Raw genomic sequence first — 27,680 nt, forward strand, 5'->3', positions numbered from 1 at the left:
GGAGACTCTACAAACATCTAATTCTTCAGTCAGGTCATGCAGAGTACGAAAAGTGTTTATTTTCAATCTACGAAGAATACTGTGAAATGCACAATTCGGCAATTCAGAATCAGCCAAATCGATACAATTCAGGGACATTTTTATGGTACCATAATCAAATTAAATAGAAACAATAAATCGGTTACTGTTTCAGCAATAAAATATATATTCTTAACAACCGTTAGACATAGCTCATTATTTTTCTTTTGCAAATGCAAATTTACAGTGATTGCGTAACAGCAAAACATTTAAAAGAAAGCAAAAATAAATATGCATGTGAAGACTGAGACAGAAAGGCAACACTTTGTAAACACAGCATAGGTTATAAGTTTAACATACAAAGCTGCACACAATTAATTTATATAAAAAATATTCATGATATAGCAAAGGTACAATCTAAAAAGGCAAATTCTAAAATAGTTTGTGACAATCGTGAGATGACACTGTTCACTTTTACAGGCAGTTTTTTTTTTTTTACAAAACAAATACTACAAGAAGAAAATCTGTTATGTACAATCACAATATCAAGATAATGAAATGTAGAAATATGGCTTGTAATTAAATTATGGCTTGAGGCGATGTATACTACCACCTAGTGGTATTGGAAAAAAATACAGTACAATTACAGTACACTTAGGTAAATGGTAATATTGTGCACAGAATTTAATATAATTAATTAATATTAATGTTTTTGTTAATGCAGTCCTCCCCACATCAGATGTGATTCTTCTTAAAGGTGATTTTCCATTAGTCAGGAGCGTTATATGCAGAAACTAATTTAAAATGTCACTCACACAGCACTCTTTGGCTTCAGTAAATTCTATTACTTTTAATAGAAAAGGTATAAGATGCTTGCTGTTTTAGAGGTAACTTCATGAACTATTACACCTGAGCTGAACCGCTGGTCAAATTTGGGAATGTGCGTCCATTGAGTATTTCAGTGAATAATTACATTCACTCAAACCAACTCTACCTCATTAAATATCACTCAAGTACACCATGAATAAAAAGTTACCAAAACATTTAAACACTCATTACAAAAGCTACTAGAAAAGCTGTGCTTTTCATATCTACGACTAATAAAGTTCAAGTATGCAGTCCACGCAAGTACGCATCCAACTTTGGCAAAGTTGAGAAATAATAGCTGTGTGCGATTATGATCCAAGTTATAACAAAGCCATTGTTTTGTGGAAGAGAAGTTTAAACATATTTTTAGCATATAAAAAAACGTAGAGCTAAAAACCTTAAAGAAAAAATAAATAATGGTAAATAGGTGGAATGAAAAGCTTAAAGTTGATTTGAATATATAGGCCCAAAATCAGTGAAAAATGTAGAAAGTCAACATGCTTGACGCTATATTTCAAGTTTATGATTTCATTATAATATGCTATAAAGTTCCCTGCAGATTGGCAGATGCGTCTTACATTACAGATACACAGGCTTTGGTTACCCTTTCACTGTCCCCCAGGTTTGGAGGGTAGCGTGAGGCACAATGAACTGAGGAGGTGCTTTGGGTACGACGTAGTAAGCAAACAATGGAGAAGGTGCTGGTGCACATACAGTCGTGAAGAACACGCCTCTCTTCTTCTTGTACTTGGGCCATATCTGTGCCGGGTTATAAAAGTACTGCGGGCCAGGGATCTGTCAAGGACAGAAAATGTTTTACAATGTTAGTTTAGTTACTTTTTTAATCGGAGAAGTTGCCCTTTTTTCCCTCCCTTGAGTGTACATTTCTTAATTGAGCGTAATTTGCTGACGTGAACTTTAAAGGGACTGCACACCCTCAGTTGCTGGTTCATAGTATGGTAAAAAAAAAACACCAACAACAAACAAGTCAATGGGGACCAGCAACTACGGTTAAACTATCCCTTCAAGTAATGCATAATGGTAATTACCTGAGCTGGAGGAAACTTGCGTGGCCCTTTAGGCTCCCTTGTTTTAGATCTTGTCGCGTGACATGTGTTCTTCACTGTTCTCTCCTCTCCTTTTTTTGTTCGGTGCTCTTTCACCTCCTCCTCTGTATCACTTGAGACCGCTGAGCCGCAATCAGACGAAGTCGCTGAGTGGTAGTCGGATGTATCTAGATTCACAGAATCCACTTGGCTAAAAGTATCATCCTTTTCCTCATCCTCAACTTCAGCAAACTGAGCTACTGTAAAATATCTGCCATTCTCCCCAGACCTGCGGGGAACATATGAATGCAAACCATTACTCTTAGTGACAAGTTCTCACTTCACACAAAATGTCAAGTGTAATCATTCACAGAAAGGCTAGGAAAGTGTCTTTTTTTTTTTTAATGTATCAAATAACAAGCCTTTCATAGAAATATTCAAGACCTTACCGTACGCACACCTCCGACGGATCGATCCAGATTGTGATCTCACGAGGAAAGCCCAACTCACTTGGCTTTAAGCCGCTGTCCATGCACGCTTGAGATACTGATTCGTCATAGGGAATTGTGTCATTTATTCTGATGCATCTGAGCAGGGAATAAAAAAAAAAGTCATTTTGTGAATGACTTCTATGTACGTTTGTAGGTCTTTTATAGGTAATTTCATTTAGAGTATGAATTTGGACTTATACAAAAAATTAAATGGTCATTTTTAATTTTTTTTAAAAAGTTTTATTCAGCAAGGATGAATTAAACCGATCAAAAGCAAAGACATTTACAATGTTGCAAATGATTTGTAGCAACAATGTAATGCATTCTTTTTTTAACTTTCTAACAAAGAATGCTTGAAAAATGAATCACATTTAATTAAAAAATATTAAGTAAAACTATTTGAAAAATAAAAATAATAAAAAGATGTGTTCCTTGATCTCCTAACCATCACATTAGAATGACTGAATAGAATGAATATACCAGAGAAATATATTTTAAAACATACTAAATCTGAAAACTCTACTTTAATTTGTAATATAATTTTGCAATCTTAAAGATTTTACTATATATAAAACAAATGCAACTTTGATGCCAATATTTCAAATAGTGGTGTATATTTAATGTTGAGAAATGCTATATTTGATATAATTTTTTAATGTTTTGTTTATTCAGAATCCTCGCAATTCAAAACAAAACACTTTTAATATAGTCTACAGCTTAAAAAATAGAAGATAGAACTTTCCTATAAAAAAGTTGAATACGTTGAGTCCCGTTCATTTACCTGTATGCCTGTCCTTTGCAAGGATTGTCTGGGTACCAGTGGTCTCTGAACTTTTTAAGCAGGAGCTCTTGTAACTTAGCAGCGAAAAGTTTGGCTTTAATTTGATCCACACCTCCACGCTCCACTGCCAAACCTTTTAGAAAGTTCACTCCAGCACTCACTTCCTTCTTCATTCTCACCACTGTAAGGAAAAACAAAACAGTAATTTTATCACAAACCACAAAGTTATTAAATAACCTCTGAATGACCTCCTTTTTAAGTTGAACGTTGTATATATCAATACAGGCTTGAAAAAAGCATGTTATTCCAGGCTTCTTTTACATTCAAATAAAAAGAATACCTATTCGTTTTTAATCACCTGCCAAAAATGTTAACGCATATGAAAAAAAATCGAAATCTCATGTGTAACCACAATCTGAAACACCTACGCTTCTGTAGGTCATCTCTATTGGCATCAGTGATAGAGGAACTTCCCTGAGCACTGTTTTCTCTTTCCTCTGACACCTGCTGAAGCTGTGTCAGCTGTTACTGAACTTCACCCCATGTGAAGACTTGTTATACTAAAAGAATGTCACAGCCATAATTTGCATTACAGTCAAATAAGACCCAAATAAGGAAAAGCATATAAAGTGCAAATAAACATGCATCCTTCTGACTCACATTGGAGGTTGTATTATACTGCTGAACAAGCCACTCTTTAACTTCTTTTAAACTCCAGGGTTTTATATTTAGACTTTTAAAGAATGATCATGGCCTGAACTGACTAGTTTTTATTTGTTTTAAGTTAATAAAACCATGAAGCAGAGGTGTTTAATAAATGTTTTATTCTCCAATTAACAAAACTTACTCTTTAAATTAAACTTTGGTTTTTACCTTGCGAATCATGTTTGCCCGTGTATGATAATTCATAAGTCTTTGTTAATTCCAAGGAAAAAAAACAAGTTAACTTTAATGTTATATAACACTAATTAAACCAAATAAACATGTTTTTGCCACTTCAAACATGCGACTGAGGTTGTTGCATTAGGCAACCTATGAGCAACATGCTGTGAATGTACTCAAGCATTAGTCAGAATGCTGATTTGAGTGACACAATAATAACTCATTCAAGAGTAAGTCTCTTTAACAATGCACAAAGGGCACAAAGGGCTCAAATGGAACTGAGATCAAATCTTTTTTTCCACCTACGTGTCAAGATTTTGAGCAACAGAATCTGCAAACTAAATACAGGTAGAATGTCACGCGCGTTTTCAGATGGACTGCAGTCACTGCCTCGTGTTTAAAGTGAAAAGGTCTGGAAGATGCTGAACCGTTTGTCTAGGCTGTGACTAATTGAGTAATTGAAGGCAGACACGTAACACAAACATCATACTGTATGATATGTATGATATAAGACAGTTTAGTTTATTCAGAAGAGGAAAGATTGTATTAGAAGTATGTATGATAAAATGAGATATAAATTTCTACAAATACACTTTGAACAGACGTTATTTGACTCTATATGTCTATATAGCATAAATCACTCAAAAACTCGGCTATTTTAGGCAAAAAAAATATATATATTTTTTTAATCTTTACAATAATCAAATAATCTATTTCATCATTATATTTTAGTAAAACTGGTATGACCATTTAATAACCTGAGGAAAATGACTGTAAAGGAGAAAAAGCGCAAAGCACTGGAGAACGCGTATCAGTCACGTGCTACACGCGCGCCACACGCAATACTGAAGGTTTTCAAGCAAGCGGTTGGGAAAGTGCATCATCGGAAATTCCCAAGAAACCCCAAACCATATGTATGTACTCTAAATGCACACACACACACACACACACACACACACACACACACACACACACACACACACACACATATATATATATATATATCATAGCTAATACATTAGTCATTGTTATGTATGGGGTCTCCAAAATTAATAATGTATTTTTCTATGACTATTCTTCTTTATTTCTTTTTAAAACATCTTATGGTAATAACGGTGTCATTTAATTACGGTAACAAGTTAAATCGTGAAGCCCGTACTTTAATGTCATATTTATGTTTTGACACTTTAATTCCGGTAGCTTCTATTGAATAAATAAGAAACAAAAACTTTTGTGTTACTGTTTATAATGGATAGTTCTTAAGGCGTTTTCTTACCGATATACGCTGAATCCAAAACGACTGGCTGTTTATCGTGCTCTTCAGCGATAGTTCCTCAAAACGGTTATATCCAAGCAGACTAATAGCCTGAGTAAGCACGTTGCTTCCTTGTTGTAGTACACTAGTGCTCCACGTTTCTTCGTTCGCGCTGGGCTCGGTCGACCGACAAACACGTCATTTTACCGTCAGCGATTAGCATATGACTCACTTCCTTGTCCATAAACTACAGATTACATTGTTTCTACTACAAGCAGTCGTGTCTGTTATTATGACGCTGATTCACTCAAAGCCCAAATATGGTCAGAGCTACTGTACTAGGAAGTAACTGTAAAATATAATAGCAGTTAGCCAGAACATTTATTTACGAAGACGTTGTGAGAACACGTGCTACGTTATGTGTGTTATACGCCTGATAGTTTAGATTCGTTAAATAATAATTAATAATAAAAATTGTATTATTATAATAATATTATTATTAACTTACACGTGTACGTGTTAATTAATGTTTAGGGCTACTCAATAAAAAAAAAACATTCGTTCTTTAAAAAAAGGAGAAAGTCTTTTAAATCTAAGGCTGTGCATTGATACTGGATAATTTAAAGGCGCTATAAAAAGCAATTGCAGTCACGGTTAAGAATAGAATTGCATTGGTAAGTGTTGATAGAGGGTGAACTTCATCCGATGTACAGCAGATGGCAGAGTCGATCCCTTCTCTTTCTTTTTTCCCCCCTCGTTTATGCTGCTTTTCTGTCGCTCTCTGGGTGAGGATCTGATGTAAGAGTATGTTCATCAACCCGCGCAAGTGTTTGCTCAGCTTGCTTACATTGAAAGTGGAAAAATGTCCCGATGATCTGAATTCTAAAGAGCAGGCAAGAAAACAGCATGAGATTAACGTTGTTATCTAGGCACTCCTTTGCAGTCACAGTCAGTCACTTTGAATTCAAACCGAAGTCACAGACAGATCATAGGCTACAGCATTTCCCAGATGCTAAATCAAGGGGAAATTGTGGCTAAAAGGAAGAGAGGTGGACACAGATCAGATATCCCTTGCCAATATTCAATGGGTTTTTACGGACATTGCAGCCAGTGAAATAATCAATCAGCCTTTGCTCGCAGCAGGAATGTAGGAAGAGAACTGGTAAACAGTGTGTTTCTCCTCGTTTATTTCTCCTTGCATTGTCTTTTCCTCTTGGCTCCTGTTTTCTTGTCAGTGGGTAATTCCGGTATTCAGCTGGTTGACTGATTGGATTTTTCCTGGACGCCTTTGAACAAGCAATTAATTTGGCCAAAGAGTCATGGCTGATTTGGCGTCCCTCTTGAATTAAGAGTGTGATGCATTCCTTTGACCTGGCACCTCAGCCCTTGAGAGGCTGGTTTCGCGTGAATCATAATGAAGAAAACCTGTGTGCTCGGTTCATTTGCATTTGATTCATTTTTCTTCAATACAGAAATGTGTCTTGAATGTGACATTTTGACCAATCGTAGGCTGATTTCCCCAAAGTCTGAACACTGTGGCTCTGTCAAAACATTTAGTTTGTTTGTGCATCTCAGCCAGCCCAGCAACAGTGGCTCGACCAATGGAATGAGTTTTGGGGCAGAGCTATCTGCGTGACTGACCAATGGCAGACGCAGGGAGTGTTCGGTCATAATTTTAGCAAATTTAGCAAAAAATACTTCAGTTTGGTCAGAATTTGTGCCAGCTTGGTAACATGCTGAAGAAATTACACATTTTAACATTATTTCTGGAAATACTTACTGGAAATACTAATTTTGCTATTATCTTGCTCTCGCAGCTGTCTAAAACTCCTTGACTTATTATCCACAACGATAATAGTGGTTGAAAAGTAGCTTGAGGTTTATTTTTTTTAACTTACCACTACCAAGGCAAACAAACTCATATTACCTCATATTAGAAACCACAGGTGTTTCATACGAGATTTCAAATGATCGAGAGGAAGTTATGGATAAGGGCTTATACACATGGCTATTTTTGGTTGCTTAGGCTGAGCTTTGTGACAATATAAGATTTCTGTACTAGAACATCACATCTGAAGGCAATTTCTTTCATTTTAGTTAAAATATATAAAATAGACCTATATATATATATATATATATATATATATATATATATATATATATATATATATATATATATATATATATATATATATATAATTTCAGACCAAAAATATTTGACAAAATATTTGCACTTTAATTATATTTTTGTGATTTTTTTAAATAACATTTATTTGATTATGCGTATTGTTATTTCTTAAAAATAACCACTTTGGAATCAATTTTATATTACTACAAAAACAAATGCTATCTGCTAGTTGCTTCGCCTTTAAAAATGTATTGATTTCCCGGGCTCCCAGCAAGCTTAATGCAATCGATAGCGATGGCCTTTCAAGATCAGCACCAGTATAAGCATACCATCCTCTCATGCAGTTACCTCTACACAGCCACACACTCTCTCTCCCTCTGTATCCCCCTCACACCCCAGGTAATGATTGTCCTTGGGCAAAAGAACAGTTTGTCTGCATTAGGAGTGAAGTGTTCCTAATGGGATTGTTCTCCCACTCTGGGAATGATGTTATGTATGAAGGGCCAGTTTGGTTCTATAATGAAGGTGAAAGAGATTGCAGCACACTTCTCTTTGACCTCTGTTATCTACCCTGTCTTTTCTCCGTCTTTCATCCCACCTCAACTCTCACCAATTCTGAAGAAGATCGATAGTTGTTTATGTTTGCAGTTCGCTCAAAGATCTGCCTCGTTGGTTGTGTGGAGATAATGTGTGGTGTGATCTGTCCTTGTTACTCTGGGTGAGGGCAATCAAAGAGGTGAGACTGTGATTTTGATTCCTTTTGAAGGGTTGCTCAGTGTCATCAACACAATGTAAAGCTCCGCTGGTCACATTGTGTAATTATGGAATACTTTAATGTGCTCAAATGTGAATATTTAGTGAAATCGCTTGCAATAATTACACATTGGTATTTTTTGGGTAGAGTTTTTCACTGGTTTGCACTCCTATCCAAGTGCCTTTATTTACCTTTACTCTCCATATCTGTATATAATTGTGTAGTTGTTCTTTTATATATATTTTATTTTTTATCTGTAATTTTTATGTTGTTCACCTAGGGTTCGAGAGTAGCACAATTTTAATTCTCTGTATATATGTGCTGTACGTGTGGAATAATTGACAATTAAGCAGATTTGACTTGACTTGAATTTATAATTAATTCTGTTATGTTGGAGTTTGAGATTTCCTGTGTTGAGGAGCGGAGATTTCCTTAGTAAGGTTTGCACTGCCATCCTTTACTATTTACATCTTGTTTCTTTCTTTACTAGGAAAATTGATGACGACAGAAGTCGCAAATGATGTGCAGAAAGCACTTGTTTTGTTGTTTGTTGCGCCCTTCTGTTCTGTTTTAGTGCTTCCCTGTTGCAACATGACTAATTTTTTAAAGTAAAATCGTAACTATGTAAAAAAAAAAAAAGCCTGCGAAAAACCTATTCGGTCTGTGTTGGAACGCAAGAACGTGTCCCGTGTGAAACCACCATTATTCCAAACGTGAAGGAACGGGGATTTCTGAAATTTGAAGGAAGACGTTTAATAGACTTTTATATAGAAAATCAAGGTGAGCAAGGATTATAAGCATATATAAATATACAGACAGAGGCAGGGTTTTTACTTGTTTATCCAACAACTATTTAAATATTACAAGCAAGGAGAAAAACTCTAATGTAAAGAGCTTTGTGACGTGCGAAACCAGAACATAAAAGGCCTATCATAACTGATTTCTCTTTGATTATAAAAATGTTATATTTACACACGATATGTCAGGATATCTCTCCCTACAGTCCCGCACCTCTCTGCTCTGCATATCAATGTTCACTTTCCCTTTCTTGTCCCCCAGACTCAGTTCAATGTGTTTCTCCTGTCTGAGGTTCTCAGGCAAGGAGAGGCCAGGATGGGGTTGCAGACCAGCGAGACAGTTTCAAGTTCAAGTGCAAGATTACATGTTCCTGACCGAGAGGAAGAGCCAAGAAAAAAAGTGTGGTAACTAAGCCGAGAGGAGTCATCTGTATGCTTCTGTAACCTTAACAGCACATTGATTTCGAATGAGTGAAAAAGTGAATAAGAGAAGCCGGGGAGAAAAAATCCACCCCTCTGCTTTCTCTTCACTCCTACTCTCCTCCTCTTTCCCTCCCACTAAGATATTCTGTCTGAAGCCAAGCCCCTTTTCTCTCTCTTTCTCTCTCTCTCTCTCTCTCGCTCTCTCTCTCGCTCTCTCTCTCGCTCTCTCTCTCGCTCTCTCTTTCTCGATCTGTCCTGTATTTCTGTCCTTCACTCTCTCCTACACATGTACATACTATTAAACACCACTTTTCTTCTTTTTCTTTGTCTCTCATCAGGTCGTCTTTTAGCGGACCGCTTTTAAGAGCCTCTAGTATTCTGTTTTTCCCAACCGGTGGAGAAACCGGCTCAATGCGGCTCTCTCTCTCAGCTGTGTATCACACACTGGGATAGCCTGTTTCTCATTGAGAGGCCCTTTTTTTCACTTGTAACACACGAGTCTTGCTCTCTTTACGGTGCAGGTTTCCCTCCCCCTCCCCTTCCTCTCTACACTTATCCGTAAAGAAAGGAAGGAAGCGGAAGAGAGAGGTGTCTGTGAGGAGGAATGATGAAAAGGCAGAGAGAGGGAGAGAGAGAGAGCGAGAGAGAGAGAGAAGGAGGGGGTAAAAGAAGAGAGCAGGACTGAGGAGAGTGGACTGGCAGAAACGTGAAATACGAGAGGGAGAAGAGTAAAGTAGGAGAGGAACCCGTAAGAGAAGAAACGAGGGATGGCTGACCTGGAAGTGGGCAAAATCGGGGGAAAGGAATCCACCGTTCTATCCCAACACTTGCTGGTATTTCGCTTTTCACTTTGTTTTTGTTTTGGTCATTTATTGTCTTCATTTTTTTAAATCTTTTTATTCTTTTTTTTCTATATGTCTTCATGGTAATTTATCCCAATATCATTCCTGAGTGTTTTAATAGTGTGGAAATGTGCTTTCTGCTTCTTTACGTGTGAAAGTAACCATTCGTTTGCAGACTTCAAGTACTTTTCCTTCCTCTTCATGACATTTTTCTCTCTGCAGCAGTCACGTTTTGCTTTCTTGTGCGACACATATTAGCTTAGGTTGTGTATTTTTTGCTTGACACCTTCTTTAACGCGTTAGACTATTATTCATGACTCTAGAGGCTAAAATGGGGCCAGCAAGTCAAGATGATTGCATAAAAGCTTTAGCGCTTACCGTTTGCATCAGTTAAATTAGTTCTGCACTGATGCACTTATAGTGAGTGTGATCTTTATGTAAAGTCAGTCCTGGCCTCCTCAGTTTGTGCCACTTTTGTTTCGCTTGAAACGCTTGAAATGTAGTGTAGTCCCTTTATTGGGGGTGTCCCCTCTTCTCTCTCCGTACCACGCTCCTCCCATCGCCCCTCATCCCCGCTGTCTGTCTTCCTCCGTCTGCACCCTTCCGAAAAGGTTCGTTGTAACGCTTGTGTTTATCAAACCAATAAATACAGATGTTAACATTAGTGAACCATTTTTCCCTTTGTGTTCATCCTACCTCAAAAGCCTCTTTAATCTCGTCTTATGATTTAACAATGGCATGCTATCCCATCCCCTCTCTCTGCTTGCATATGTGTTTCTTCCAGGGTTTTATATCTCACGTCTGACTGCATAACTGTCTCCACGGTGATTATCCTCTACTGCCCTTAACCTCATGGTTCCTGCTAACCTGCCGACATATAAAAGTGCAATGGTAATTTAGTGGTGAAAACAGCCCTAAAATGATGCTTGCTTTAGGCATAAGTTAAGAGCTTATGTGTGTTGATACTATGATTTTTAGCTCCCCTCCCTGTACAGTCATTTTTATGTTCTTTAAAGGGCTGTTTATTTGTAAACCAGTTCTTCATTCACTTTTAAGTCTAATGCAGCGCTTCTCATCCAGAGGGCCGGGGTACACTAGAGGGCCTCAGCAAACTTCAACGGGGGCCTCAAGATAACTTAAGATCATTTTAAGATAATGCATCTAAAATTCAAGATATTTACCTTTTTAATATTTTTTTTGGTCTTTGAAGAACCAGGATTGCTTTGGTTTTAGAAAACCTGAATACATGAGGAAGACTTAAACTGTGATTTCTATATGTTGAAATAATGTAAATTAGAAAAAAATAAATAAAACAATGAGCATTTTTATAATTAGTTAAAAAGTATGACAAAAAATATGTAAAAGTCCTTACATCCTTAAAAAACCCCTGGAAAACAAACTTAAAAAAGCGTCAGATATAATATACATAAAGAGGCTTAGCGAGGCACCAGAAAGGGAAAAAAAGTTAGACAGAAGTTAGAATCAAATGTTTTTCACCATCCCTATTTCATTTATGCTTTCGTGGGGTATGTTAATCAAACCCCAAAAGAATGGATGTTCCAGTTGTCTTAATGTTTTGTGTGCTATAACCACAGACTCTGCTTGGTTAAATAAATATACTCTGTCACATTTTATATCTTTAGTATTTTTTGTGTTCTACAATATCTATTCTGCCTTTGTGTACCACCTCAGTTTTCTTGAATTTTGAAACTACATTCATCATTGGCTCACAAGTGCATTCATACAATACCACATCAATGTCAGTACAACAAACAAATCACCTTGAGCCTCAAGTCTTGAATACTACCAGCAGTACAAAACTGTATAAGGGCCATTGACTCTCCATATGTTCAAGTGTCTCAAATTGCTTGAGCCCACCCTCACTGAAGTGCTCAGGAAATCAATAGGTTTGACATCAGCGCTGCCTCCTCTCTTACAATTTCTCACTGAGGGATAGAATGTGGAAAATTTGTTTGAATCGGAAATAAAAAAGAAACGCTAATGTTTTCTTTTGTGCAGTACTTACTAGTCAACAGGTATTTACTATGAGGCTTAAATGCTATGTATCGGTGCAACATTGTACAATCTAAGTAACAAAGATTTATTCATGACCGATATATTGCATAGTTTGATGCCATTTGCTATTAAAAAAAAAAAAAAACTTTATTCCTATGGGCTCTGTTTAAATAGAGCATTTCTATATAAACAGCAATTTGTCTCGTCCTTCTAGTGTCAGATGTGTCCGTGAATGTGTCTAATTGGCCTAAATTGTAGTGGTTACTGTATATTTTTAGGTTACCTTACTAGTGACTCAAGTCTAAATGGCTCTTTCATCAAATCTCAGCCCACTTCACCATCCAAATTAGGCTGAATTAAGACATTTGCTGATGCCATTGTCAACAACAGGTGGATATGGATTACATTCATTAAAGCAAAAGTCTTCTTTCTTCTTTAAATGGCTTCTATTCTTGCATGGTAAAAAAATAAAGTATTCAATGTAACTTGCTCTCATTGAGTGTTTAACTTGATTCCTGAGATTCTGATAATAATGACAATCCTTAACACACAGATATTGTTTATACGTAATCCCAAATTATAAAGGGTTATTACTAGGGGGGGGGAGAAGTCATCATTGCACCCCTCTCATGTTGTTCAGTTTTGCTTATTTTATCTATACGTAAAAATGAAGCTATTACAAAATTTCAGTAATTGAAACAAAGCCCAAATAAAATAAAACGATAAATAAACTGTATCTAAATGATGACAGAATTTTCTGTTTTTGGAGACCTATCCCTTTAAGAGTAATGTTTATTTATTTGAAGTAAAAAGCAGTGTTTTCTGTGGAGCTATAATGGAGGTGATGTTTTTCTGGTGATGCTCTGCACCTGCATAGTCAAATGTGCTGACAGTATGGGGCTAATTAACAGTCGCCTGACTGCTGTAGTACTGTGTGTTTACCTGGAGTGCTGACGTACGAATTGCTGGAGAAGAAATGGTACCACCGGCTATTGTGTGTTCACTATGCGTGCGCTATGAACGTTTACACAGTGAAGGTGACACAGACGTGTTAGTATGCATGACCAAGTGAGAGTGACATTGTGTCATGACTGTGTTTAGTCACACCTAGGGTTTGCTAGCGTGTGTACAGCCCTTACGATCATGTGTGGGTGTGGGTGTGCGTACAGTGGTCGCGTGGGGGTTAATATCTGCAGTCCAGAGGAATGTGTTTCGGGTCAGCAATGAGAATTCCTCAGTTCTGCATTAGTAGGTCACAGCGCTGCTGCTTGCCTCAGCAAACTCCCTCGCTGGCGATATTCTCTCTCATTTTCTCACCTTCTCCGCTTCCCTTCTTTTGCTTTAGCTAGGTCTCATTTTCATTTTCCAACCTTCACTTTTCCCACATGGAATTGTTATGCATCCTCTCATTCTTTCTTTGTTTCCTCTCTCTCCTGCTAAGACGACTGAGATGTAGGGGGTTGGGTGAAAAGGGGGAATGGCTATATGTGTGTGTTTGTGTTATATAAATGTAGCCACGTGCACCCTTCACTTTTGCTGCCTGGTGCTAATGTTTGCATGTGATTTATGTCGAAAATCTTTCTTATAACGAGATTCCGCCCATTTCAGTCTCCTCCGATAAAGAAAAGAGCACAAAGTTCAAAAAGTTTAGGGTAAATAAGATTTGTTTTTTAAAGAGATCAATACTTTAATTCGGCTAGAATGCATAAATCGGTCAATACTGACAGTTTCAAATAATGACTCGTATTCAATCGTATTCATCAAAGGATCATGTAAGCTAAAAAAAAAAAAACTAACAATTTTTTTTGTAATTTAAATGAAGCAAAATAAATTAAATGATGAGTATTAGATAAAAAAAAAATCATAACTTAAACTTAAAAACCTAAATTTCATTAATTTCATAAATTGAATTGACATGACTTGTATAGCCGGTTTGAATATGCGAAAAATGTTGTTTCTTGCCTATTAGAATGATTTCTAAAGGATCACTTGACACTGAAGACTAGAGTAATGGCTGCTGGAAACTTTAAATTGTAATATTTTACAATATTGCTGTTTTTGTTTTACGGTACATTTGATAAAAAAATTGGCCCCTTTCTTCAAAAACATTATAAAAACTCTTTTGACCCCGAATGTTCTTATGTTAGTGTATACTATATGCTAATTTTGCACATCCGGAAGTACAGTATAGTACCATTCAAGTTATGTAAAATGCAATATAGGGTAACGTAACCCAGGCGAAAACGACATATGCCACATATTCACAAGCTTGCAAATATACAAACTGAGGTATTATGTACTCATTCACCAGCGAAAGCAGGGCATTATTTGGTTTTAACTTTACAAATTCAGTCGAACATATGGCCTGCAGCTTCAGGGTGGACCCGCTTTTCAATTGTACCTTTGTTCCAGTGTCCTCAGTGCTCTTTTATTTGTGTTGTGTCCCTGTCTTTCTGGTGGAGATACCTTTCTCTTTCTTGGCTTTCTCTCTCCCATCTGTGTCTGCATTTGTTCATGTCTGCATCCCTATCTCCTGCCTGTCTCTGCTATCTTATCCTCTGATCCTACACTGTCCAGGTTGTTATCCTGCTCCTTCTTTTGCGTGTGTGCTCCCAGAAAACTGTATTTGTGTCACACTGTGTCCCCAGAGCTCGCTATGTGTCTTTAAGCCCTTCTGGGAATCGGGGAAAAAGAGGCATAGTCTCGACGGATTCGAAGGGTATAGTGCATTTTTCAATTCAAAAGAAAAAAAAATAAACATATGAGAAACTAGGTTTATTTTCAAATCTGAATTTGATAATAAATGGTTATATTTAGATTTGGCCTTTAACTACATTGTTTGTTGTGGGCATATTGTTGTAATATCAAAATCTGGGATATTATGAGAATCTTAAAAGATTCCTTTAATATTCACTAAGGGTTTTATGCTGTTTCTTTCTTGGTTTTACAAGATTGAGATGTCTTGGACTAGACGACTAAGCTAAACTAAGGTTCTCCAATCATTAAATACAATTAATATTTAAAGATTAGAATTTTTTTCCTGTGATGGCACACCTTCAGAAATCATTATATGTTATTAATCATAATCATATCATATATATATGAAATATGATTTGTAGCTCAAGGAACACTTCTTATTATTATCATCATCAATGAAATCAGTCATTTAGTGAGAACAGCTTTCATTTAAAATAATGCTTTCAACGTGTCCTTGGTAAAACAAACTTTAAAATTGATAAAACTGATCACAATTGAAAAAAAGCAAGATTTTCTGAACACAACTTTTAATCAAATGAGTATATATTTACATTTTTCATTCGTTTTAAAAAACAAGAACATTTTTTTTGGCCGCCATAAACATATTGGACAATTTAGCAATTCATTATTCAGCAGTACAAGCTTTGTTGAAGCTCTCAGTTTAGTCTAGAGCCACACACAAAGACAGGAAGCTCTTCGAAGCTGCATCAAATACCCAGCGGCTTCATAAGAAACATGTTTTTTTTCGGATGCTTAAGGCCTTTGAGGGACGGTCATGGGGGCGTTGAGTTGCATTTGCCTTTTTATGGAGAAATGAATGAGGAAAACGACTGTATTGTTGACTGGTCCAATGACAGTGAAAGTAACAAGATGATTGGTTAAAAAGCAGCTGTGGCTTTTGAGTTCATGCAGTTTACAGGAACGACACTGTAAGATGAAAGCCGCCGTAACCATGGTTCCCCTTCTCGGGACGTTTGCTTAGAGCAAAGAAAGGTCAGGAAACAGATCAAGTGCAAACACTTGTGAATTGTTCAAGTTCAAGGTGAAGTTTAATGCCTAATGGAAAACATAGAGTAAGAATAAGTTCAGTAGATACAAGTGAAAATTTTGAGACACTGTATAATATGACATGGTTAGTTCTGCTATTACTGTTTGGTCACAGTGAGAAAAGCGTGTTTGACTTTTAAATGACTGTTGATAGCACTTCAGCAGTAGTATTTCCTAATTAATATGATGAAAGCTTCTCAAACGCTCTCAATTTGTGTGCATTAATGACTTGAATACTGGAAAAAGAGTCACTCACTGACAGTTGTTGGCTTCACAATATGCTGTAGATTCGAGGCTGACCTGATTTTCTGCCAGTGGATTTGAATGGTTATGCAAAGCTAACCAGTTAAAGTTGACATAATAGATGTTTATCAGCAGAGAACAGAGACAGGTGCAGACTAGAGAACAAGAGAAATGGCTAAACGAGTCACATGCTATCTGGATGCATGAGTGATCATACAGCATCATCCTCTTGTGAATTAGGTGATTTGCGCCTGGTTGTGCCCGTCTGCCCTCTCAGAAAATGTACAAGGTCACTGCCAGAAGGTCAGATGTCAAAGCCGGGGAAATGTGACACTTCCCTTCCCCCCAGCTCTTGTCCGACGACCTCCTGTGTTGTGTCTGCTTGGCTGATATGTGTCTGTATTTAACCCCCCATGGGATGCCCATTATCAAGTGCTGTTAACACGCAGTCACACTCTTTATCATGTCTTAAAAATACACTAACAAAATATCACAAAACAATTACATTATTTTGGGGACAATTATCTACTTTTTTTTTTATCGTAGTGTAATAAAATAATTTTTCTAAAATGTTTACATTTATACATTTTATTTGAATATATATTTATATAATGATGATATATAACTATAATACAAGGATTGTTCACAAAGCAAGCATGATTTAATGGATTTACGCAACAATAATGTTCTTTCAAATTTTCTATTCATCGTAGAATTAAAAAAAAGCAGAAGAAAAAGAGATTTCCCCAAAATATAAATAAGCACAACTGTTTTCAACATAATAAATAGTAATTATTAATATTAAGCTTATTAGAATAAGGGATCGTGTGACACTGAAGACTGGAGTAATGATGCTAAAAATTATTCTTTGCTTTCACAAATTTCATTTTAAAATATATTTAAAAATGTAAATATTTTTACATTTTTTAAAAATAGGCGCACCTTTGGTGAGCACAAGAGATCTCTTTCAAAACCATTGAACAATCTTGTAATATGTAAATGTGTAATATGTATTTACGACAGAGTTAAATGCAGTTATGTAGTTTACGTATGCATAGTTTTTCCACTGTAGTCTTCCTTAAAGATTTTATCAGATTTAGAAAACTTCTGTAGATAAATTTGCACCCAAACTATAGCTAAGTAAACACACACACACACACACACACACACACACACACACATTCACATAAATTAGGTTCTGACTCACCCCTTTAACAGAAAGTCAATAACAGCACAGGAATGATTAATCAGTGGCTCCATTGTCCAATTCCACCAATTCCCCCTCCTCTCTCACACACTCTGGGCCCCTCTCATGGCACAGTATTGATCTGAATGCATTTGCCTTCCATTTATCCACTGAACACAAAGAACTGTGAACTCACCCGGTACTGTGCCCAAATCCATCTAGGGAGGGATCACTTGCTTGCCATAGACATGCATAAATAGGTTTAGGGTAAGTGTTAGTCAATGGAAATGTACTCAGCAACAGCTTTAGCCTGTTTTTCTTTTTTTTCAGCTTTTCCCCCCCTGAATTAATTGACAACATCTCACACACTGTTGGTCATGTGTTATGAGGTCACATTATTTGGCAAAATTGCATATTGCAGCGCACCAGCAGAGAAACATAAATTAGATAATAAAAGTCAATATTCAGGCATAAGACATTAACGTTCAGGAAATGGGAAAGCTGTATATCATGCGGTGCTGAGTATAGGAGAAAAAAAAAAAGATAATTAAATGATGGAGCTGGTTGTGAGAGTTAAAGGAGCCACATGCACAATGTATAATTCTGGAAATTCAACAGCTGTATTATTTTAACAGAAATAAATTTAGATTTAGTGTACATAGACGCATACCATATTTGTTTATTTAGTATCTTTATTCTCTTCACTCTTTAAAGCTTGCTTGTCCGTCATTGTGTAAAGGAGTCTGTGTGTTGCTGTTTGTCTGTGTTCCTGAAAACCAGCAGAAGGATTTGAGAACAATTTGACAGACAGCCTGTTCAAAGCCCTCCCTGCCTACCCTATCATTGTGGTTGCTGAGAGTCAGGTTGCCATGACACCAGACTGTTTTGTCTGCCCTTTGACCCCTTTAAGAGGTGCTTTGGTCAATCAGGCATTACCCACGAGGGGCCGACTAAGGGGGAAAGATGGGGCGACATTTCCTCTCTAAAAATTAGGTACAAAAGGTTCTTGTTGAAAAGGTTCCTCTATACATCCGTTGTATGCAGGGGTACCAGCATAGTTATTGGGAGGCACAGACTCGCACACACAAACAAAAGGCACAGATGAATGTATCCATGGCACAGTTCTGCCTTGAAAAAAAAAAAGAAAGGATCTATGAGGTCCCTTGTGTAGACAGAGCTCGCGCTTGTGATAAGAGCAGCTACCAGCGCAGGAAAGATTTTCAGAATGCTTTAAAAATTAGAACTGAGCAGTTTGATGGTCGGAAAGGATGCCGATAAATGAGACAATGTATAGCTCTAAATGTTGTTAATTGATTCAAATGCAGTTTAAAATATCTATTAATTGTGAACTGTTTTTAATAATGTTACTGACCCCAAACTTTTAAAATGGTATTTTGTTGAATCAAAATGTATATATATATATATTAGCATTTTAAAACAAAAAGTAAATAAAATGAAATAAAAGAGCAGAGCATCGATGGATGGGCATTATTTCTGGTTTTAGAGGTCAGTTATATTTTCTGGTAGATTTCAGTTGTGGTAAAGATTTAATGGTTGTAATAATCGAAGTAATATTTCGCCCATCAAAAGACATAAAAAGTGATTACAGACCATCTTATCCTGTCACAGTGCTACTGCGATCTGCCATCTGATCTCTAAAGATATCACCAAACCTATTAATGTAATCACATGAATATGCGTATAGAAGGACCACTTTGGCAATCATGGGTAGTAAAAGGACTATCAAGCATAATATAAGTCCTATTTACACTTGACTCGAGTGAACTAACGCCTGACAAGCCTTTGAAATTAATCCTCTCTAGCCAGAACTGCAGCAGGCATCCTCCTCTCCTCCGAGGATTGTTGTGACTCGCTGTGAGTCCTCGTCAGGACTGATAAGATTAGCGTGGGTTCTGTTCTCACCCTAGGACACAAAGTATGTGGAACAGAATAACAGCTCATGGGAATTTATGTTGCTCTGTTTAATGGTGTTAGATACGTTATGCTTCAGACTATGAAATTGGCCTGGAACAGAGAATTTGTTTGGTTTTCTCTCCCTGATAGCCGCATAAATGCAGATAATCGGTGATGAAAATGAACTTACTTTGATTTCTGAAGGCTCCTTTCATTTCGGTTTTATTTCCGTCGTGAGCGCTGACCTGTATGTGACCTGTTTAATATGGTGTATGCAGATAAGATTACTGCCAGGCAGAAGGGTGGGTTTTTTTCTCATGCAGATGAACACAGAAGCCTGTCAAAACAGACATAAAATATGAATTACATAGCAGAGATCTGGGGCTGGAGTTTGTTTATATTTAAACACTTATGTGCATTCTTGGCGTTATGTCACAATTATCTGGGTAAGATGATGCATCGGGGGAAAACCCAGGGTGTCTGGATAAAAATGAAAAATTAGAGCACATGCTTGTAAGCATAAGGCAGAAATAACTTAATCAAGCTAATTTTATTACATAAGAATTATTAATCCAATCGTTCAAATACACTGTGGTCCAAAAACTCATTTGGATGGAAAGACTGCTCTTAAAAATGTATGAATGCCTTTGAATTATATAACAAAATATCAAATCAAGCAGGACTGTGATGGCAGAGCTGAATTTTTAAAAGCCATTGTTCAAAAGAACAGAAATGACTGTAAATAGAAATCTTTTGAAACAACATATATGTTTTTACTGTCACTTTGATTCATTTATTGCTTCTTTGATTAATAAAATAGGGGTGAAACGGTACACAAACATAATGGTTCAGTATGTGCCACAGTTTGTATGGTTTTGTTTCATATGGTATGATTTCTAAAGCATTTATTGTTTGAAATATCTGAACGAAATTGACATAATTTGAAAAATGTTTCTTCTCAAAAGTATAAATCTATAAAAACTGGAGGTTTCCAAGAAAGCTCCACCTGTGCAGTAGTTAAAACTATGAAGCATTTGTTCTGTATACACACCTAGAATAAAAGTATTCATTTTCTTTAAAAACAAACGAACATTTGTAAGCGTAGTGTTTTTCTGACAAATAAATAATTGAAAATGAACTGATGCCACTTGGTTTATTACGTTGAGTTTTGTGTCAGATGTGTCTACACGGTTTCTGTGGGCACTGCATGCACAGTGCCATTTATTTGTGTATTTGTAATGTGTTTTAAACCAGGAGTCTTTTGTGTTCTTAGAAGCTGGGATGCATCACCTGAGATCTGCTCTGGTGCTCCTCAGGGACTACAGGTGTTCACTCCTCGTACGACATTCAGCTCAAAGGAGACCAGCTGGTCAGTGATCAGGTAACCATACTTTTCTCTCACACCATCATTCTCCACCCATTGTCTTCTCTATCTACAATTCTCTCACACCAGAGCTGAATCGAAACTCTTAGAACCTGTTTTTTTGTTGCCCCAAATAGTTTTGCTATTATTCAGTATGACTTTTTCCAAGAATGTTGTACGTTCTTCTGCGTATGTTTCTAATATCTTTCACATTTCTGCCATGGATTGAATGTTTCCTTGAGTCATCTTTTATCATCGAAGTATTTGTTGAGTGGCCTCACATTCGTGTTTTGTTTCCCACTCTTTTCTTACATTAACGGCCGAAGCTGGACGTCAAGTTGCTCTCTGAATATTTCTGATTGTTCCTGAATATCCTTGGCATTCCATTGTGCACTTATAATGCCATCCGGCCTTCATATTTCGCAGCTGACCAGAGCTGTGCGTGTGTATGTCTCTTTTCTCAGCAGCAGAGCTCAGTCCCACCAACATGCCTGGCATACACGCTAACCCCTCTGACGTGATTGACAACTCTGCCCTAGCAACCGCTTGGCACGTTGCCGGGCTGCCCAGGGTTGCCAGGGAAAGTGTTCCCATAGCAACACGTTTAACCACTTTATTTGCCACCTTGAAATGTAGCGAAGGTTTTGCAAAGAGGCAGAAAGGGATTACTGCTGAAATTTGCCCAGGATGAAAATGTGTGGAAAGGTGATATGATATTTGTGATTCTTTTTCGCCATTTATTTATCTATTTACTTTTAATTTTTGTATGTGTTTAGGGATCTACTGCTAGTGCCGAAGGAAGGATATTTTTCTTGTAGATTTAACTAAATCTAATTTTACCTTTTTGGTGGACAAAAGTTCCTATTGCTGGTCTCTTAAAATCTCAGACATCAATATTCAGCTTTCAATATTCAAGGGTTAATTTGGTTCCAGAATAAAAAAATATCCTGGTAATTTATTTACCCCCATGTCATCTAGCATTTTCATGTCTTTCCTCGGTCAAAAACAAATAATCTATAATTTTATTTCATATCTAGCTATGCCATTTTGCACATTTTGCCATTTTGTGATTTCAAAAATATATACATGTAAATTATTTTTAGGTAATGACCAATAATTTATCTAGATAAGACCCTTATTCCTCTGCTGGGATTGTGTAGACCCTTTAAAGCTGTATTAAAATGTGATATGGACTTTCAACACTTAGACCACCACTGAAGTCTTTTGTATGGAGAAAAAAAAAAAGTCTGGAGCAGTTTCCACAAAAAAAAAAAATTTTTCAACCGAAGAAAGAATGATATGAACATTGTAGATGACACAGGGATAAATAGATTCATCAGGAAATTTTTCTTCAGGAAGTGAACTAGTCCTTTAGCGTCCGTGTGCACATCAAGAACGATCGTTTCAGTTTAGTTTCAAGGGTAAACACAAGTGCCTCATGCGTTCACAAGCATGCATTTCAGTCAAACAGTTACACATTAACACTGTTAAGGCTAGCTGTTTCCAGCATTGGCATTTATATGGAAAGTGCGATCTGGAGCGGCTGAGTGAGAGTACATTTGGGAACCGAAAGGAAGAAAAGTATGGAGAGATTTTAAAAAACACCAACTGGAAGAGGGGGTGTTAACAAAAGCTGTATCTTGTGGGGGTGACGCTGAGTTGACATCATTGCTGCATTTATGCATGATTTGATTTTAAAAGAGAGCAAGGGGGTGCGGAGGTCAGTAGAGGGAGGGAAAATAAAGGGATTGGATAATTGAAGATAGAGTGTTACAATGAGAACCGGATGAGACGTAGGTGGTCCAAAGGTCGACTAAGTAGTAGGACGGAAAAAAGGGACACTGGGATGTGGGCAGAATTAGGGAGGGAACCTGACAACACTCATAGTAGTGTGAGAATTAAAAGAGGGCAAGAGTCTAGAGACAAAAAGGATGTAGGGCCAAATAATCTACCTGGCAACAAGCTAAAGGAGGCCCTGGTATTGCCATGGTAACATGCCACAGGATTGTCAGAAGCGTAGAGGTACAAGCAAGGGTTTGGGCATTATTTTGGGATGTTGTTTAAGTGGAGCTTGTGAGCTCTTCGGCAGGACACCATAAATTATATTTTTAAAAATGTTGATAACCAGGTTAAGGGATTAAGGACAGCATTTTTTTTCCTGACTGAACTGTCCCTTTGAAATGTGTTCTACTCCTCCTTAATATGCAGATCATGGTGCGAGTCTGATCTTTTTTTAGCCAATGGCAGACTGGGAGATTGTTTAAGGAAACCCGTTTAAAACTGTTATTCTTACTATCCTGTTTGTTGGTGAAGAAACGGCATGTTTTGTCTTTTAATCAATATATAACTCACAGATAATTGCAGATGAACCACATTAGCTGGGAATATGTTCTACTTACATTTTCAACCAGAAAATACATGTTGTTTTAAAATGTGGAACCTAACAAAATTATTTTTGTGACGATTTGCTTAATCTTAAAAAAAAAAAAAATGAGTGCAATTTCTCGATTTTGTTTAGTTTATCTAAAATAACAAAATTAACAAAAAAAACATTTTTTTAACGACTAATATTATAGCAAGAAAATAAAATCAAATTCAAAATATTCACAAAAACTATGATGTATTTCATTCAGTATGTCAGTACATATAATATAACACTAAATACCACTTGTAAGAGATAGACACAAACATGCACAATTATTTCCTAACATAATATTTGCTTCTTGGCACAAAAAAAACAGCACTAATCCCAGTTCTTCAGCTAGCGTTCATATCTGTAACTACACAGAAGGTCGTAAACTCATTAGCTGAACCTATACACTCATTAAGCCAAAACCTCTTGGATGAATTCACACTGCAATAAAAAACAAATGTAGAGAACAAACGCAAACAAAAAGGCCAGGCTGTAGACAGAGCGGCTTATGCTAGTGCAGATAAACACATTTGCATTCCTTTGCATGTATGCCATCTGTGGAACGTGTGTAGCCGGCATGCAAACCGATACGGCTTGAACCTATGGCTCTCGTAGGCCTTTGGTGTCTGTGTGTGAAAATGAGAGGTCTCAGAGGAGTGCTACACCACTGCTTTCCTGCTGAATAAGCACCAGCTTCTCTGTTAGCAGACAGACTCTATATTGCCAGGCCTGCAGAATCGGTCTAGACTGACGGAATACAAGCTCACATCAGTGATTCACACATACACAGGCTAATTCGATTATTTTCGAGCATTTATTGTCATTAAGCAGAGATCAATACGATTTTTTTCTAAAAACACTGCATGTGTCTGAGGGAAATTATTGTTTGAGGGGATGACGACGATAAAAGAAAACATATTATCAGGGCAGCATGAATATTTTAGTAGTTGCAGAGAGAGTGGGTGGTTTCACCAAAGAGGTCAGTCTATGTGCGTACATGTGGATGCGTGTGTGTGTCTGTTTCATGTGTGTATTATGTATGTGAAGCCTCTAATGAGCAGAGACAATGCAGGAGGCAGGGCTGAGTCCGTTCAGTGCACAATATCACCAGCAGAGGGCAACAATGCCACAACAATGAGTGTAAAGTGCTTTCAACTAGGGTTTTGTGCTCGTATTGTTTGCTAAATATGCTAGAGAGTTTGTTCGTGGTGATTTTTTGTGAATTTGTGTGTGTTGTGTACCCAAGGACTATATTATAAATGAGGCCGTTAGAGTAGTTTTGAATACCGAACATATATTAGGACAACTTTTAAACTTTTGTCATGAATATAAATGCGTTTGGGACATCAAAATTCAAGAGATGGCGGTGGAAAAAAAGTAGGGGGATGAAAAATAACGCTTCTGTTTATCTGGCAACGGAGTAATAAGGTCCTCAGCAATCTCTCTAATGGGCTTTTCACGGAGAAGTATGTGGCCCTGCATGTGCGTTGCGGTGTGAGGTAGTTGGTTGTATGGTTTCGCATAATAAACAGCCCGGAGATAACTGTACAACCTTCTAGCTTTCCCTGCGGCTGCACGCTTACGGCTATCAGAACCCACTATGACGCCTCAAGCAGCATGGGATGAGCTCATATGGAAAGCCAGGAGCAATGATTCAATTACAGTGGTTATGTAGTGGATATGTAAGAGATTATAATTACCTTCTTTTTTTAAAGATAATCTGAGGTATTAAATTAGATACAGCGGGGTCCCGGAATTGAAAGTGGGATTCGAGCTTTCAAATTTGTGAATAAGCAAAGCTGTTAAAAACATGTTGTAATATGAATCATAAATATTGAAGAATCTGCGCTATTTCAGATATGGAAATCTGTGAGGTGAGCTTTTGTACAAAAGGTCAGATGTTCATCTTCCATTGCAGCACAAGATGCTCTTCGGATAACATCATCACCTGGTTTTATTCAAACCTGCGGAGTTCATGTAGCCTTATTTTAAAAATCACTTCATGCTGAATATATCATTTGTAATGAGAGAAATTTGCAAAACAGAAGCACTTCTCTAGTCTTTGACTCTTGGTCTCCGCTGTATTTCATACAACATATAATTTTGCAAAACTGACTGTACAGTATCACTGCGTGCACTGCCAAAGACAGAAGTGGGTTTTTTTTTTCATACACTGGAAACATCAACAGGAGATGCTTTAAAGCAGCATACGTGTCGTGAAGTCAAAGTCACTTTTTGTTTGGTGGTGACTGAGGAATGTAAACAGCACAAAAGCAGTAGCTTTTCGTAGTCTGTACCATATTTAAATTGAAAAGCAAAGCATTCTTAAAAAAAAAAAAAAATTAATAAATAAAAATTCAGAGCAATGGTATGCAGTTTATATATCAGCTTCATAGAAATGCTAAGAACACTTTAGTTCTGATTTATTGCCACTGGCATCCAATTAGATGAAATTTGTTTGATACCAAAGGCTGTCAGATCTTTCCTTTAATTTTTTAAACACTTTTTTTCAGCTAATGTTCATTAAATTACAGATTAGATATCAAATGAATATTTCTGTAGTTTTTATTTTTTTAATTGTATTAATTTCGTATTAATTAATCTGAAATGACCAGCATTCACCTTTTTTCCCGCTCAGAGACAGCGGAAACAAAGCAGAAGGCTTTTGCTGGTTGTTCGTGTCTGCACACTAGCGTGTGTTTGTGTGTTTATTTGTTTGTGCCTCCTATTTCTGCATCACTATCCAAGTCACCCCTCATCCTCCTCCTCCTCCTCCCCATCTCCCCCTGTGTGTCTGGCTGGTGGCTCAGACAGCCAGCATCCGCATTGCGTTGTAGCTCTCTTTTACTCCCCCTCTGTCTCTTTCTCTCTTTTCATTCCCTTTCGCCCTCTCTCTTCCTGTTTCACCTCCATAGGGTTGGAAAAAGGGCATGTATCAGCATATATCCTATCGAAGGTGTGATGAGAGGTTGTTCTGTGGTCAGATGTCGATAGTTTCGGTTGTATGTTGAGGATTTTACACACCATAACGGTATGAGTTAAATGATATGTTTCGGTGTGTGTTCTCCATTGATGTGTGCCTGCAACCAGACTGGACCGGTTCTGGCCTCATCTATCCGCTTTAATTTTCATACCCTTCACCCACTTTGACTCTATCTTTATTACTGCTGCTCAGATCAGCTGCACTCACACAAATAATTGGCGTGATGTGTAATAAAATGTGAATCTTTAATGTGGTGTGTATGTGCTTACAAACTTGTGTGTCCTGTGTCCTGGGGTTGGGTGAATGCATGTTGTCACACAAGGATATTGTCTTAATCGGTGCATCTCAGTAACTAGGGTTGAGTTCAAATTAAAATGGAACTATTTTTGTGTGTTAGTAAATAATAATAATAATAACAACAACAAATAGAATTTATTTTTAAGCCAGTATTGCAATGTTTTCTGAAGTATTTGAATTGTACATTTAATTTTTTGTCTGTTTCTTTTTTTTATATATAATTCTTTTAAATATTTTTTTACAATTTAAACTTTACTAAATAGGCTGCAATGAATTGCAAACCATTTATTTTAGCTACATGTTAAATAAAATAACAAATTTAGTTGAAAGTTAATCAACTGAACTGCTTTATTTAAATGTTGCTAAAATAAATTGATTGCAACAGCTTGCCTTAAAAAAATTGTAAATTCAATGAAACATTTTTTCAGTGTGTTTAATGGCAAGTTCCAATAGAAGTATTCTGTTTTTTATATGTATTCAGTACTTTTCATTTATACACTATATTTCAAAGTTTGGAGTCAAACGTTGTTTTAAATGAATTAATACTTCTAATCAGCAAGGACACATTGAATTGATAAAATGTTCTTTCTGTTTTTATTTTCTGCTCTATTCTGTTCTTTCTGTTCTATTAAATGAATTCTGAAAAACGTATCTCAGTTTCCACTAAAATATTAAGCAGCACAACATTGATAATAATGATTCTTGTTCAACTCCAAATCAGATCATGAGTATGATTTCTGAAGAATCATTCGACACTGAGACACTGAAAATTCAGCTTTACCTTTATCTTTTGGAAACATAAAATATTTCACTTATAAATACTGATTTGTTATTTTATTGTTTCACAGTATTACTGTTTTAACTGCATCTTATTTACTGTATTTTATTAAGTGAGAAAAAAAAACTTGACTCCTAAACTGTGTGTATATATATATATAGGTATATATATATATATATATATATATATATATATATATATATATATATATATATATATATATATATATATATATATATATATGGGTCATTATTTCTTATACTGTTGCACAGTCATCCTCCTCATTAAACCAGTGTGGAAATTTTCCTGACATTTGTCTGGTGACTGGAGGAATTGGATGCCTGGCCACGTGAGGAGCAGTTCTGATAGAGACTTCCGGGCCATCCGGGTCCTGGAATG

General features: G+C 36.7%; 1 protein-coding gene and 1 long non-coding RNA gene across 3 annotated transcripts in view; one reads left to right on the forward strand and one right to left on the reverse strand.

Moving 5' to 3' along the window:
• Window positions 1-37: 37 nt before the first annotated feature.
• On the reverse strand, window positions 38-5,524 carry si:dkey-79d12.5 (maternal B9.15 protein). Its single transcript, XM_043260584.1, has 5 exons — window positions 5,362-5,524; window positions 3,204-3,384; window positions 2,381-2,518; window positions 1,935-2,220; window positions 38-1,680 (listed from the first exon to the last, which is right to left on the reverse strand). The coding sequence occupies exons 2-5, from the start codon at window positions 3,374-3,376 to the stop codon at window positions 1,486-1,488; spliced, it is 792 nt and encodes a 263-aa protein (XP_043116519.1). The 5' UTR covers window positions 3,377-3,384; window positions 5,362-5,524; the 3' UTR covers window positions 38-1,485.
• The window catches only part of LOC122360188, a 30,688-nt gene continuing 6,403 nt past the window's right edge, over window positions 3,396-27,680 (forward strand). For both annotated transcript variants that reach the window (XR_006252775.1, XR_006252774.1), the window contains exons 1-3: window positions 3,396-4,999; window positions 9,282-10,275; window positions 20,721-20,828. This is a non-coding gene — a long non-coding RNA (uncharacterized LOC122360188). The remainder of the gene's footprint in view (window positions 5,000-9,281; window positions 10,276-20,720; window positions 20,829-27,680) is intronic.

Source organism: Puntigrus tetrazona, chromosome 16 (genome assembly GCF_018831695.1).
Source record: "Puntigrus tetrazona isolate hp1 chromosome 16, ASM1883169v1, whole genome shotgun sequence".
Classification (NCBI taxonomy): Eukaryota; Metazoa; Chordata; class Actinopteri; order Cypriniformes; family Cyprinidae; genus Puntigrus; species Puntigrus tetrazona.